General features: G+C 49.0%; 1 protein-coding gene across 1 annotated transcript in view; it reads right to left on the reverse strand.

Moving 5' to 3' along the window:
• The window catches only part of CD99L2 (CD99 molecule like 2), a 96,657-nt gene extending 81,218 nt beyond the window's left edge, over nt 1-15,439 (reverse strand). The window contains exon 1 of the mRNA XM_058534886.1: nt 15,320-15,439. Coding sequence (XP_058390869.1) covers nt 15,320-15,386 — 67 coding nt within the window. The 5' untranslated portion in view covers nt 15,387-15,439. The remainder of the gene's footprint in view (nt 1-15,319) is intronic.
• Between the last annotated feature and the right edge of the window lie 985 nt (nt 15,440-16,424).

Here is a 16,424-nt window from a genome sequence, read left to right on the forward strand (position 1 = left end):
GCTACAACATGGATGAACCTTGAAAACATTATGTTAAGTGAAAGAAGCCAGACACAAAAGGCCACAGATTGTGAGATTCCATTTATACGGAATGTCCAGAATGGGCAAATCCAGAGAGACAGAAAGCAGATTGGTGATTGCCAGGGGCTCGGGGTGGGGGGGGGCGGATAAAGAGGAACTGCTAAAGGTTATGGGGCTTCTTTTTGGGTTGATAAAAATGTTCCAAAATCTGGGGCCGGCCCGGTGGCGCAAGCAGTTAAGTGCGCGCGCTCCGCTGCGGCGGCCCGGGGTTCGCTGGTTCGGATCCCGGGCGCGCACCGACGCACTGCTTGGTAAGCCATGCTGTGGCGGCGTCCCATATAAAGTGGAGGAAGATGGGCACAGATGTTAGCCCAGGGCCGTCTTCCTCAGCAAAAAAAGAGGAGGATTGGCGGGTGTTAGCTCAGGGCTGATCTCCTCACAAAAAAAAAAAAAAAAAAAAAAAAAAAAAAATGTTCCAAAATCTGATAGTGGAGATGGTTGCTCAACTCTATGAATATCCTAAAAATCACTGAATTGTGCACTTTAAGGGGGTAAATTGTATGGTATGTGAAAATAGAACTGTTTTAACATGTGGGAGGTGAAGGGAAATCAACCTGCTACAGAAAGGCTTCTGAAGTTCAGAGGCAGTGGATATAAAGGTCCCATCTGTGACCAGGGTCAAGTCCCTTTATGACTTTCTGCTTCTGTTTCCTCCTATAGAGGGAAGATCAGGGCCCTCCAAGAAACCCACCCTCACTCTCAGACAGTTCTCCCTCCTCTTTTGAGGCGGCAGACACCTGGCTGCTGCCCCTTTCCTTGAGGCTGTCCTCTCCTGACTTCCAGCGTATTCCCTCCTAGTCATTGAACAAGGTGGAACTGCCTGGCAGTGGCTGAGTTCTCTCTCTACCCCAAGTCAACCTGGCCTATGCTAACATCTGTGGCCTGGGTATCCTCCAGATCATGCCTTAAACCCCTTTACCTCCTCCCTCATCTCCAACATCCTTCACTCACCTCACTTTGCTAAAGGTAATCCATTCCCACTCTAGACAAGAAACTGCACCACCTTAGAAATCCTACTTTCTGGTCTCGGCCCTATCTTCCCAATCCTGGCTAGACCTCCTGTCCCAGCAGACCTGCAGAGCCTGCCCAGCAGCCCTTTGCCATCCCTTCCTTTTCTCCTTGGGGCCATTGAGTGACTCCTCCTCCTTTCCCACTTGGCGCAGTCCCAGCTAGGTCATGGCAGAGACTCGAGCCAGCACCAGCAATCCTTGTCACGACGTTCTGCCCTCTCCTCCTACCAATCCGCAACATTAAGAGGAGAACCCATTCTCTACCCCCACTACACTGGGAGCTCCTTGAAACAAGGCCAGTGCCTGAGTCACCTCCCCTGGCCTAGCACCAAGCAGGGTGCCTGCACACAAGCAGCACTTAATGCTTCCTGGAGGGAGCTGACTGTGCTAGGCAACCACGCCACCAGCCTTGCTGCATTCTGGGGTCATGCCACGTTGCAGTAGCAGGTCTTGCATCCCTGTGCTGATTGGCATTGGCACAGCAGCCAGCTCAGGGTGTGTGACTTGAGCCAGGCCCTCAGGATGCCTTGGCAATCCACATTTCCTTAATCAGCTTCCCTTGTCCCCCAATGTTACTCCTTCCAACCTTAACCCTCTAGCTGGCTCCCTACACTCTCAGCACAATAACTTGTCTCCCTCTCCACAGAAAAGACTGAGGCCATCAGGCAGGACTACTCTACATGCCCCCTTGGCCCCCATGTGCATATGTGATAATAACAGTAACAACACGACATGAATTGAGCATTGACTAAGGTTCAGACCTTCTCTCTCCCACCTCTCCCAGCCACCCTGTAATTAGGTACCATTATCCTCAGCCAAATATTATGTGCAAAGATACTTATTTAAATGTAATTTATAACAGCAAAGACCTCGAGTCCACCTCAATATCCATAAAAAATCATATTCAAAACAATTTTACTTAAGAAAATACAATACAAGGTTACATAGATAAACAGGATAAAGATATATATATATCAACTTGTGTTTCTAGTAACGGCAGGATAGATTATGTGGACTAACCTTCCAATTAAAAACAACTAAAATGGTTGATTTTAAAAACATCACCTTAAAAGCACTGAAGAACTGACAAGATGGTGAAAACAAGCATGACAAAACCTAAGAGACAGCAGGAAATCCAGAGAGGTAGGAGCCCATGCACACCCAGCTGTCTGCCCTGAAGGTCTTTGCTAATCTGGACAAACTTTGTGGTTTTGGCAACTTTCAAAGGCAGGCAAAATGGACTGAAGTCCAGGCCCATGGCCACCTAAATTAAGTAATCTAATAGAAAATTCTTCCATCATTAAACTGGGACCCCCAAAGGGCTACACCCTTGGGGTAAGGGTGACTCAGAAACAAACTTGCCCCTCCCCAATTCAGCCTCTATAGGACTGCAAGGAAGTCTGTCTCAGTGCCGGGGAAACAAGGGGAAAGGTTAGGAACTTGTCCTAGGTTAATAACATCCCAACGTGCCTGACAAAATCAAAGAAATGTCTGGCAGAAGGCACATTTATCCTAGATGTTAAAGAATCCCCACATGTATATGTCAAGGACAATGAGCAGTACACAGCCCAAAATAACCATGCACATAAGGAAATAAAGCATTGTGAGAACAATAGAAAGAACCATAGAAAAAGAATATAAATAGAAAAATGAGCCAAGACTCCAGGCAATTCATAAAAGAAGAAATCAAATTGAACAATAAACATATGGAAAGATGTTCAACCTCATAAGTAAGCAGAGAGATGCAAATCAAACCATAATAATATAAAATCATAAGCCCAGCAGTAGCTAAAAAATACTAAAGTCTGACAACACCAAGGGTTGGTGAGGCCGTGGCACAACAGAAACTTTTATATACTCCTGATAGGAAGATGAACTGGTACAACCACTTGGGAAGACAGTGTGGCATGACCTTTAAAATTGAAGTTACAAATACTGTATAACCCAGAGACTCCCCTCCTAGGTAAACCCTAGAAGAGCAATTTTCAAACTTTTTGGCCTTCAGACTCTATATACGTAAAAATGATTGAGAATCTCAGAGAGTTTGTGCTTATGTGGCTTATATCCATTGATATTTATCATGTTAGAAATTAAATCTGAGAAAGTTTTACAACACAAGAAGATACAAGCACACATTCCATTAGCCATCAGAGCTATGATTACACACATCACATCAATTCTGGAAAACTCCACCGTACACTTGTGAGAAAAGGAGAGTGCAAAAGGCAGTGAACATCGTAGTGTTATCATGAAAATAGTTGGACCTCATGGACACCCTGACAAGGTCTCAAGGGCCATCCAAGGGTCCCCAGACCACAGTTTTAAGACCGCTGCCCCAGAGAAACTTGTGGACATCTACATAAGAATGCTCATGGTAGCACCGCTTGAAATGGTCAAAAACTGGAAACTACGCAAATGTCCATGAATAAGAGAATGGGTTAAAAAAACCACTTGTGGTATATTCAAATAGTGGTATAATACATAGCAATGAAAATGAATGAATTACAAATACACACAACAGATCATTAGCTTTGTTGAAGTAAAGAGGCAAAACACAAAAGCCTACATACAATGTGATTCCATTTCTACAAGGTTAAAAGACAAGCCAAATGAAACTATATTATTTAGGGCCACCTACATAGGTGGTAGAAGTAAAAAATAAGAAGATGACTGCACAAAAATCAGGCTAGTGGTCACCTCTGGAGGGGAAGGAGGGGCTGTGATCAGGAGGAGCACACGGAGGTCTACAGGGGTGTTGTCAACATTCTATTTCTCAACCTGACTAGTGATGACACTGATTTTCACTTTATACTTATTCATTAAAGGCTTTGCACACTTTTCTGTATCTATATTATATTTCATAATAAAGGGGAAAAGCTATATACATAGTTCGATACCAATAATGTGAAATATGTATTTCTGCAGAGAAAAAAATATTGAAATATGGTATTCCAAAATGTTAACAGTGGTTAATCCTGGGTTATAGGGTTTGCATTTTCTCTATACTTTTCTGCAATTTCCAAGTTTACTAAAAAAAACACATATTACTCTTGTGCCCATGTAAAAACCTGGTATTGTCAGACTTTATTATAACCGTTAGCCTACTGGAGGGTATGTAATTTTATCTTATTATAGTTTAATTTGCATCTTACCAATTACTAATGAGGTTGAACATCTTTTCATATGGTTGTTGTCCAATTTGATTTCTTCTTTTATGAATTGCCTAGTCAAGTCTTTGGCTCATTTTTCTATTTATTCGTTTTCACTGGTTGGTTCTCAGAAAACCACAAAATGTATTAAAAAAGACAAGGTCACCAACTAAAAGTGAAACTAATACAGATCAACACAAAATAGATGGGACGAGCCATCTGTGGAAATCTATGCAGAAGAGAACTCCCTAGAGATTCGTGATGCACCTGATCTAACTAGGATGAGCTCAAAGCTTGCCAAGGAGCCTTGAGTCAGCTCGAGCTGATACCAATCCACAGAGATTGGCTGTGATCTGATTTACTGTAACACGTCCATCCTGAGGCAATGTGACAATGACATAAAACTTTAGTGACTCACAAGGAATGCTGAAAATGGAGAGTGGAATTACAAAGAATATGTCTGTCTCTACAGCAGTGGGTCTCAACCAGGGGCGGTTCTGTCCCCAGGGGACACAGGGCAATGTCTGGAGTCATTTTGGGTTGGCAAGACTTGGGAAGGGGTGCTACTGGCGTCTAGTGAGTAGAAGCCGGGGATGCTGCTGTGGTATATGCTACAGTGCACAGGACAGCCCTCTCCTGACAAATTACCTCACTTCTAATGCAATAGTGCCATGGCTGACAAACTGCCCAACAACCTCTACCCAGGACAGAAAGTGCTCAACTCTCCATGACGCTTCTCTAGGTAGAAACAGTTGGAGGTGGAGACAGGCAAATCCCCAGGCTTCCCTACCTTGATGGGGGTAATCAAAAGCCCTTGAGACCCATGCTCTGCAAGCGCCTCCAAGGCAGCTACGTGTTGGGCACTGTCTTCTCTAGAGGAGGCTTCCCCTCATGGTGAAAGCCTGTGCAAATAAGGCCAGATCAAGCTCATAAAACATAAGTGCTGGAAGGACCCTCAGAGCCAGCCAGTTGGTCCTCTTCATTGGAGATTCAACCCGACAGCTGATGACTGCAGCATAGCATCAAGGCAAGAGGCAGACATGGAGATAAGCTACAACCATAACAATAACAAACACATATAGGGGCGATTATTTCATAAAGAACCAGAGAAGTATGCATCATGAGAGAGCTACAGGCAGTTAACACCTCTAAGAGGATGCAGAATTTCACATGGATCTTGAAATCTCAGTGGATTTGTGTGGCAACTTTAAATCGTGGCTAAAAATTCTTTGACATTCTTCCAATGAGAAGTGGGATATATGTCCTCGCCTTGAATCTGGACTATCCTTAAGTGATCATAGCCTACAGAATGCAGTGAAAATGATACTGCATGGCATCCGAGGCTAGGTCATAAAAGGCCGTGTACTAGGCATATACAACACAGAACAGAAAACGAGTGTTCGAACAAAGACTTGTACACAAATGTTCGTAGCAGCACTATGCTCAACGGCCAAGGGGTAGAAACCAGTGAAACGGCCATCAGCTGATGGACAGACAAGCAAAGTATGACATATCCCACTGCTCAAGGTGAAAAACACACTGGGACATTAAGGCAACCTATAGGCTGAACCCAACCAGAAGTCAGAGGGTAAGGGAGGCCACTGATGTAGCCCATACTAGTAGATCTGAGGACATGGCAGGCCCAGTGCTCAGTACATATCTCCTTGTGAATGAATGATCCAGGACCCATGTGGGGCACTGTGGGCAAAACAGAGCAGAATAAAGCATGCACCTGCCCTCAAGGAGCTTACAGCTTTCAACATGGGGAGAAAGTGGGCGAGGGTTTTCTAAGCAGACAGCATTTCAGCAACAACGGAATCCTAGTGCTTCTTTTATGACATGTGACGGTCACCATGTATAGTTGCCTCCACATCTGTCCTGACTGTAAGTTCCTTGAGGGCAGGTGCATGGCTGCCATCTGTGGTTTTTTCACAGCACCCCTAGACCAAAGGAAATATCTAGCAGTTCTGTTTATTAGGTAGTTAGTTCCAACCAATAGTAGTAGTTTGCATAGTATCTGACAGACATCACTGCATTTTCCTCGAAAATTCAAAATATCCATGGCACAAGCATGAGTTCACTGCCACTGTAGGTTGGCTACAGTGCCCCGGGGCGCCTGGGTGCACAGTTTGGGATCCACGGGTTTAGCCATGAGAGGCAGAAGCAAAAGACTGGACGGTGGGAATCCTTGCAGCGCTTATTCTCCCGGCTCCCGCCCTCCGGGCTGCCACAGCTCCCTCTACAGCAGCCCGGCCCTCTTCCACAACTTTAGCTACTCTGGATTCCAGGACCCCTCCTCCCCTTGAAGGCCTGTGGTCAACAGTCCCCACATTGCTTCATCGCCCAGGGGGCTTCACCACTCTGGTCGGCCTCCCTTAACCCTACCCATATCTTGTAATTAGATGTTCTTTAATTAGATGTTCAATTACTGCATCCAACTGTGCCATCCATTTCCTGCTGAGTCCCTGTGCCAGGTATTGTTCTAGACACTGGTGACAAAGCAGACAAAAACAAAGTCCCTGCCCTCATGGAGCCTGAAGTCTAGTGGCAGAGACAGACAGTACGCAAGGAAGCAGGTGGCTTGATAATATCTGGGTATGAGGCTTTAAAGAAAACTCCAAGCAGGCTGGGGTGGAAGGGTATTTGGGGTACTATTTCAGTAGGGTGGTCAGGGGCTGGCCTAAGGTGGGGCATCTGAGAAGTGAGGGAGAGGACATGCATCTATGTGGTGGAGGAACACCTACCAGAGAGGGCAAATGCTAAGGTCCCCAAGGCAGGGAAGTGCTTAGCATATTGGAGGCCAGCTGTGGGCAGAGGTGGGAACTGAGGTCAGAGGATGAGTAGGCCCCATTCTGCTTCAGCTTGTAGGCCACAGGTAAGGGTTTGATCTTCATTACAACTGGAAGCCACTGGAAGGTTCTGAGCAGAGGGACATGATGATTTAGGTTTCTAAAAGATAGTCTGGCTGCTGTGTGGAGACTGGACTGTAGGGAGCAGGAGTGGACTCTGGGACACCAGTTGGGAGGTCACTGCAGGGGCTCCAATGAGAGGGGATGGTGGCCAAGCCAAGGGAGGTAGCAAGGGAGGAGGTGAGAAGAGGTGGGAGTCTGAATGATTCTGAGAGTGGGCACAGCATGGTTGGCTGACAGATCAGATATGGGCCATGAGGCAAAGAGTGCCCTGGAGTAGCAGCCAGAGCCACCAGCAGGATGGGGTTGCATGTTACTCAGGTGGGAGGAACAGGTTTAGAGGGAATCAGCAGAAGCTCAGGTTTGTACAGGGTCCTTTTGAGATGCCTGTTAGCAGTGGTAATAGTCAAAATAATCTAACACAGCTGGACAGAGCATGAACTCTGGTTGCTGGATTATGGGGAGGTCTGGGGATCCTGGGGGAAGGGCCAGGATTCACTCGGTGGGTGGGGAAAACCAGAAGGATTTCAATAACCTAACCACCAGCAGGGCCTCAGACGCCCACGTGGAGATACTGAATGTAGGAGCCTGAAGGTAAAGAGAGATCAGGGCTGGGGATATAACTGAAGAGTCACAAGCATGCAGACGGGATTTCATTTAAAGCCACAAGGCTGGTGGAAGCACATGGGAAGCAAGAGCAGGTAAAGAAGTCAACCAAGGACCAAGCCCGAGGCACTCCCACAAGCCCTGAGGTCAGGGAGGTCAGGCGCCTGGAAAGGACTAGTAGTGTTGGCTTCCCCGGAGCTGAGGGGAGAAAGTGCTTCCAGGGGGATGTGTGACGGGGTGTCAGGTGATCCTTGGATTTAGCAACACAGAAGGCATCACTGACCCTGGCAGGGAGCAGTTTCAGGGGAGAGGTGGGAAGCAAAGTGTTGGGAGGAAATTAACGGGAACTCCAAACTACAAGCCCACACGGTGTATCACCTGTGATGAATAAAAGGTTAAAACTCGGTTGTTTGTTCCTTTCTTTTTAAGCACTACTTTGGATCTTGCATTTTTTGAGCCAGAATGACAGAGCCAAATGAATGAAAAAGTGAAAAAGGGATTGTTCATGGCCGGCCCCGCGGCTTAGCGGTTAAGTGCGTGCGCTCTGCTGCTGGCGGCCCGGGTTCAGATCCCGGGCGTGCACTGACGCACCGCTTCTCCGGCCACGCTGAGGCCGCGTCCCACATACAGCAACTAGAAGGATGTGCAACTATGACATACAACTATCTACTGGGGCTTTGGGGGAAAAAATAAATAAATAAAAAAATTACAAAAAAAAAATAAAAAAGAAAAAGGGATTGTTCTACAAGAGAGAGAGCCCAGAACTCTGCAGGAAGCCAAAGGGATATAAAGAGCAACTCAATTCGAGTGGCCCCTGGGGCAGTTCTTCGAAGTGAGCTCATCCGGACTCTGAGCCCAGATCACTGATTCGGGGGCACTCTGTGGTTCTGACCAAGGAAAGGGTTTTGTAGCGAAGGCTTTCCTCAGCGACTTCTTAGGCAGGGTGTCTCTTTCACATTCTCGTCCCCTCTAGGGAGCCTAACTTTGCTAATACCTTGACAACACACCCCCTGTTTGCATTAGCAATTAACTAGCCACTCCAACAATTCTGTGAGGCCACGAAAGCAGAGATCAGCAGCCTCTTGGTGCAGATAAGGCAACTGTCGCCAGCGAATGGCAGGGCCACAGTGGAATGCAGGCCCTGGGTTAATTCCATCATCCCAGGCTAGCTGAAGCAGCAATAAAAATAAAAGAATGTTAAAATGAGCCCAGTCTGTGCCTTGGCACTATTTTGGTGGTAATGAATTCCACACTGCAACAATATTTCCTGCCGAGGGTACCACCTCTAATTTGCAAAATAATTCCAAATAGAAGCACCTCGCAATGCCACCAGCTGTTGTCCAGCCTCTCCTTTAAACAGATGTTCACTAAGCAGGGGCCCTACTCTGTGGGATTCAACTACAGCCGTCTTCAACTACAGTTTTCAAAGTGTTTTTGTTTGTTTTAAAGCTGCAGAACCCTCTGACATCTTATGAGCAGCCCTAGGCAGGAAACTAATAAAAACAGCTCACAACTAGTTGAAGCTGGGGTGGAGGTCCAGGCCCGCCCATTCCTGCTCTGGTCCTCTTCCCCTACCCACCTCAATTGTGTCGAGAGGGAATCAACACAATTAGCTGAAGCCAGGACACTGGTAAGGGCCATGAGAAAGGCGAACTGGCAGCATGCTCCTCCTCCTCAGCAAAGGGGCATGCGGCCCAGACAAATCAGAAACCCACTGTCCCCTGCTTCAAGCAGCCATCAGGACTGGGGTGTGGAGTGGGCAGATGAAAAAGGCCTCTTGGGAGACAGCCGGTGGCCCCCACTACAGGCACAGGCTCCGATCTTCTTGAGAAATAGTTTAAAATCAAACACAAGCAAAAGAAACCCAGCTGCCTTCCAGGGCCCTCAGAGGTGCTTCTAAAGGTTCACTGCCGCACCAAGAACATGAGTGCAATCCAATTTCCCACACGATTATTGTAAAATCCTGAACTCAAAGCATATTGGGGATTTATTTAAGATGGCAAAATTGAAACAATGTAAGGAAACATCAGAAACATCAAAGAATGAAGAGGACCCTAATAGCTACCCCTTAGCTTCTCTATCAGTTTCTTCTTGCTGCTGAAACAAATCATGACAAATTTAGTGGCTTAAAACAACACACATTTTGGGGCCGGCCCAGTGGTGTAGTGGGTTAAGTTCTTGCACTCCACTTTGGCAGCCCGGGGTTCGCAGGCTGGTATCCTGGGTGCGGACCTACACACTGCTCATCAAGCCAAGCTGTGGCAGGCGGCCCACATAGAAAATAGAGGAAGATGGGCATGGAGGTTAGCTCAGGGCCAATCTTCCTCACATACACACACACAAACCACACATTTTTTATCTCACAGTCCTAGAGGTCAGAAGTCCAACATGGGTCTCACTGGGCTAAAAATCAAGGTATCAGCACGGCTGCATTCCTCTTATGGAAGCTCAAAGGGAGAGTCTATTCCCTTGCCTTTTCCAGCTTCTAGAGACTGTGTGCATTCCCTGGCTAATGGCCTTTTCCATCTTCAGAGCCAGCAACAGCCAGGTGAATCTTTCTCATATGACATTACTCTGATCCTGACTCCTCTACCTCCCTCTTCCATATTTAAAGGACCCTTGTCCTTTAATTGGCCAGGATAACCCAGGAGAATCTTATTTTAAGGTCAGCTGATTAGCAATCTTAATTCTATCTGCTAGCTTAATTCCCCTTTACTAAGTAAGGTAACACAGTCACAGGTTCCAGAGCTTACGGCGGGGACATCTTTGGGGCCATTATTATTATTTTGCCTACCACAGCTTCCCACCCACCTCCATCTGGAATACCCACCTGCATGAAACATTTTCCCACCTGTTTCTGTTACCTGTTTAGGATGACTTTAAGCTTTTACATGCAAACCAAGGTTGGCCAGTCAGTGGCCCTGTAAGCAAGCCTCAGGGAGAGCCGAGGCCGGGTTAGGGGACAGGACCTTGCAGCCAGGCCTCCCGAAGCACACCGAAAACAGCAGAGGAATCCGTGCTAAGTGCAAAGAGCAGGAGTGGACCCGCAGCAGGAAAAGCACAACCACCACATGGGCGAAGAACCCAGAACAGGAAGATCAGTGCACCTGGAAAGTATCTGAACTCATAAGAACCAAAACCAGCTCATCCCCGACTCCCCTCTGAGCAGCCAACAGCCTCATCATCCTCATCACGGTCATCTCCACTGGAGGCAGCTGCAGGCCGCTCCTCTGTGCCTGCTGCAGCCGACTCTTTGGGGGGGGTGTGGGTGTGTGTGTTAACAAAAACGTTTCAGTTACCTGGTGTCCAAAATGATGGAGGGGATGGCGATGCGACCTGTGACAGAGAGGAAGGGGCCAAAAACCAATCAAAACAGGTGACACTAAAAGGCCAACAGTCCCCAGACCCTGTCAGTGCAGTGCAATGACTGTGTGGGGTGCATAATGGCGACCCTGAGCCATCCAGGAAAGGGAAGGTATCGTTGTGTCCCATCTGCACACCCCTGCCCCCCGCCCACCCAGGATGCACCTTCCCAGGGACCATTCCTAAACTCGTGGTTGGGGGAGGTTACGTAGCTCTGGGCTAACCCTGCAGGTGCCACTGTGGCCTGTCTGGCTCATACCCAATAGTCCAAGTCAGCCCACAGGGCTTCTGCCTGGATCCAAGCCTGGCATCTCAGCCCCACCATCATTTGGGGCCCACTCTGCTGTCCTCTCTCCACTGCCGACCAAGCCCCAGGGCCCTGCAGACCAACCCCAACCCAGGTGTCACGTGCTGCCACCTCCCTCATTTGTTCTGTTTGAACTATAGTGAATTTTTTTAAATGGAGATATAATTCACATACCATCCTTTTAAAGTGTACAAATTCAGTGGTTCTTAGTACACCATCACCTGTATCTAGTTCCAGAACATTATAATCACCACAAAAGGAAACCCCATACCTATTAAGCAGTCACTCCCCATTCCCCCCTCCCTCAGCCCCTGACAACCACTAATCTGCCTTCTGTCTCTATGGACTTGCCAACTCTGGACATTTCACATAAATGGGATCATATAATATGTGGTCTTTTGTGTCTGGCTTCTTTCACTTAGCATAATGTTTTCAAGGTTTGCAGTGAGTGTTTTTAAAATGTGGCTTGGAAAGTCTTAGGTAATGTGAATAATAATTACTACCACCGAGCTCACTCAGAGCCCAGCGCCATGCTAAGTGCTTTATCCATTTCTATTAATTTAATCCTAATTAACTATCCCATGAGGTGGACAGTGTTGTCATTCCCATTTTACAGAGGAGGAAACCGAGGCACAGAGCAGTTAAGTGACTCGCTCCAGGTCCTCGCCCCAGGTCGCAGTAGCGCTGGGCAGGCTTGCTCCAAAGCCCACACTCACCCTCCCCCTCTGTCAGCTGGGCCACCTCTCTTTAGGGCAGCAGGCACTTGGCAGTTCGCCAACACGCTCATCACACTTATTCTCGGCCACTTCTTACATTTCTTTGACCTGCCCCATCCCTTGAGGTACCTGGGTTCACTACCCCTGCTTTGGTTATTCAGATACACCTGAGTTAAAGTCCTAACCCTCACCGGACCACATGTTTTTCATCTGAGAAATGGGTTACCGCCCAGGTGCTTTTCAAGGCTCTATGCAAATGGCCATTATGGACATCAGGAGACAAGATGGGTCACAGTGCCAACCTTTCTGGGTAGTTATGAGGGGTAAATGTGTGTGAGGCGCTGAGGGCCTGGTGCGTGGAAGGCATTTGGGAAATGGAGCCCTCCTTATGATTACTACCCACCCACACCACTTAGATTCTTCTCCCTGCTGCTCAAAAGAACAGCTTCCCATTTCTGCAGGTGCATACAGGCGCCATGCCTGACCTCAAAGCAGTTTCCAGAACTAGTAAAATACACAGTGGACTACAAACCCATCCGTAATTAGAACAGGGATGACTTGTTAACCACCCTCTTAAACTCCTGGGGGCCTAAGCCTGTCTCAACTTGCCAGCGTCCGGAGGGATTTCACAAATCATGCTTCCAGGTTGTGTGTGCTTTCCGAGGCTTGCCAGGCTTTCTCAGTCACCCCTTACTACTGAGGACCAGGACCAAGAATAAAGTGGCTTCTGGGCAGCGCGCCCCCCCATCCAGCCCTTCAGGGCTCCAGGAGAGCCAGTGGGTGCCTGAGTGCCTGCTTTGTTTTTTCATTTGGACACAGCAGCTCTGAAGCTGTAACTGCCCAGATCCCCAGAGGAGACCACCAATGCAAAATCCATATCTGTCATCTTATTTTGAACAAAAGATCCACAAAACTGGGTCCCTACCTTGAAGCAAAAGCTTCTTTTGTTTTCTTAATTAAAATAAAAAAGATCACTGAGTAGCAGTCTTATCTGGGTGGGATCCTGGCTCAATCTCTTCTGAGTTATGTGACCAGGGGCCCCTCATCTGAAAGGCAGAGATAATACCTAACCAGCAAAACTGTTGGGGCAATTAAAAACAGTATCTGTGGGGGCGGGCCCAGTGGTGCAGCAGTTAGGTTAGGTTAGCTCAGCTTCGGGGGCCCGGGGTTCGCCAGTTCAGATCCTGGGTGTGGACCTACTCACAACTCATGGAGCCATACTGAGGTGGCGACCCACATACAGCAACTAGAAGGACCTACAACTAGGATATAGAACTATGTACTGGGGCTTTGGGCAGGAAAAAAAAATATCTGTGAAGTGCCTGGCACACAGCAAGCACTCAGGAGACGGTAGCTGATGGCAGGGCGGCAAATCAGCAGAGAGTGACACACACCTGGTCCCATCAGGACACCTTTGTGAGTTATTAGGAATTATACACATATGAGGAAACCAAGCAAGGTTCAGAGAACTTGCCCAAGGCCACCGGGCCAGTAAGCTGTAGGAGAAGGGCAGCCTCCAGGTGTAAAAGCATTATACCTAGTGCTTAAAAAGCAAGGACTGTGGAATCAGACAAGCCTGAGGTCAAATCTTAGCTCTGGCACCTGAAGCAAGTTACTTTGCCTCTCTGTGTCTCTGTTTCCTCATCTGTAAAATGGCTGCATTGGCTTGCAGTTGCCACCACCACCTCCTAAATCACCTATCCTAAAGCGTGATGGTGGAAATCTGAGACCTAATCATTTACATTCCTCACCTTCTCAATGCGCAAACCATGTGGAAGACTTTCAGAAGATAGCCTTGAAGGGAGTATCATTTTTCTAACTTTTTTGTACTTCCACTTTCAAGTTTCCCATATCATTAGATGCAAGTCAATCAAATGATTATACGTTTTCCCACAAATGCATCATAAACAAAATGCAAACTTAACCCCAAAGGGAAAAATAAGACCAAAATTCAGCCACCCTGTAACTTGCTTTATTTTTCTTCATAGGACTAACAATCCATTATACAGACAGCTGTGTCGGTGCTTGTTTTCTTCCCCCACCAGGATGTCTGCTCCATGAGGACAGAGTCTAAGGTTTGTTCACTGCTGCATCATCATGTCTAGAACAGAGCCGGGCACTTTTGTAGAATGCTGAAGGGCTCTTGTATCAACTCCAGGAAGGCTGCCCACAGGATCAACATTCTGCATCTTTGGCAAAACTCCGTTGGCCTGACTACTGTTTTTCAGTGTTCTTCATATGTAACATGAACTCAGTACTAGGACAAAGTTTTGTTTTTGATGAGCTCATGTTTTTCACTAGCTGCGTTTGCCGCCTTTGTCAGGAAGCTCAGAGCACAATTCTGTGCTCAATTGCAGTGTTTTCCTCAAACCCTTTTAATGATGTGGAAATGGGATATAAATAAGTGTAAGAAGATTCTGTCGGTACATGTCCGAGACCCTATTTTTAACCACAGACTGCATTTATTCCAAGGAGATGCTTCTCAAACTTGAATGTGTCTGCAAAGTACCCGGAGATGTAATTAAAATGAAGAATCTGACTCAGTAGATCAGGGGCGGGGCCTGAGATGCTGCATTCCTAGCAGGTGATGCGTGCGGTCCCTGGACCACACTTCTGAGTAGCAAGGGTCTAAGAAACTTGCTCCCTTGATTCGACAAATTTTCTCTCTCCTCCTGCTTGTCAAAATATCACCAATAGCTCGAAAACTAGGGCCGGCACCAGAAGCACCTGAGCAGCGAGTTACACCTACACATCGCCGTCCCCTGTCCCTCTCCCCAATCCCGTCCCCACCGAGATCCTGAAAACTGGAGCAGGAATGTGCCCAGGAAGCTCCCCAGGTAATTCTGCAGGAGGACTCGAAACACATTTTGACAAGCCCCGCTCGAGGGAATGAGTGCTCTCTTCAAGGTTTTCCCAAAGGCAATCTCCTGGGGACAGCTGTTGTCACCTGTGGTGACACCTTGTTCAGGATTTTAAGGGGGTACTATCCCGCTGTTTCTAGCTCAGCACTAGGAAGGATCCCGGTCCCTCCTCCCCGGCCACATGGATCGGGGCTCGCACCCCCAACCCACCGCCCTCTGCCTCGGCCGCAGGTCCGCGGGCGGGGCCGACGAGGCGCCGAGCCCCCGCCCCGCGGGCCCACAGGGCGCGGTCCCCGCGTGCCCCCTGCCCGCCTTACCTCTCTGGACCAGAGTGGCCAAGGAGAAAGCGAGGCAGATGACAAACGCCGAGTGCCAGGCCACCATGGCTGGGAGAAGGCGGAGGGGCCCACAAGAGTACAGTTAGCGCTAGAGCGTCGGAAGCCGAGGCTGGGGAGGAGCGGCAGGAGGAGGAGCCCCGCCGCCACTGCAGGGCCCCGCCTAGAGCCGGCGTGGGCGCAGCGCGGCCCCGGGAGGGCGGGGAAGGAGCGCGCAGGAGCGCGGTGGCCGGGGGCGCGCCCGGCTGGGGCGAGGCGAGGTGAGGTGGGCCTGGGCTGAGACTGCGGTGCAAGGGGCGGGGCGAGCCTGCAGTCTCGGGGTCGGGGCCGCTGCGCGGGGGCGGGGCCCGCGGGCATCCATCTGGGCTGGGTCCAGCGCCCGAGCGCTGCCTGCAGCCCCCTTGCCACCCCCGACCGGGAGAAGGAAGACTCAGAGGGGTGCCCTGCGTCCCGGAGCAGTGAGTGCACAGTAGCCGGCGCGCCAGACTCCTCCCGGCCTGGAGCAGGACTCGAGGCGGCGCACACGCCAGGTGCGCTCTGCCAGCCGGGTGACCTTGGACAGGGCTCTTCCGCTTCTGGACATGATGTCCTCCCGGTAAAAGGCTGTTGCCTAGGGGCCCCTCCAGCTGCGGCTCCAGGACGGAGCTCTCGCGCTTTTGCCCCAGTCGCCATGGCTGAGCTGGCTTTTCACAACCCATCCCTGCAGAAAGCTTTAGTGGAACCCCGTCCAGAGATTAAAGAAAAGGGGAGCTGCCAACTGGCCGCGGTTGGCAAACAGTGGCACGTCTCGGGGAAACGAGCCTGAAGCCGGGGGCGCGGGGGCAGGCGAGAGGCAGGCTAGGGGGCGGCCTGGAGCCAGAGCTCCGCGGCCCTGGGGACGAGGCAGAAGGGACAGGGTCGGCTCTCCCGAGGCTTTGATGAATGTACTGAAAGCGCAAGTTCACATCTGCAGAGTCGATCTGTAAACGTGCTCAGTGATCAACAAACGTGCTGCAGTCCTTTCCCATGAACCCCCGCAAACGGAGTCCAGCTCCCGGACACGGCAAAATCAGATTGTGACAGTGCCCTGAACAGCAAAATGCACGTG

This window comes from Diceros bicornis, chromosome X (assembly GCF_020826845.1).
Source record: "Diceros bicornis minor isolate mBicDic1 chromosome X, mDicBic1.mat.cur, whole genome shotgun sequence".
Classification (NCBI taxonomy): Eukaryota; Metazoa; Chordata; class Mammalia; order Perissodactyla; family Rhinocerotidae; genus Diceros; species Diceros bicornis.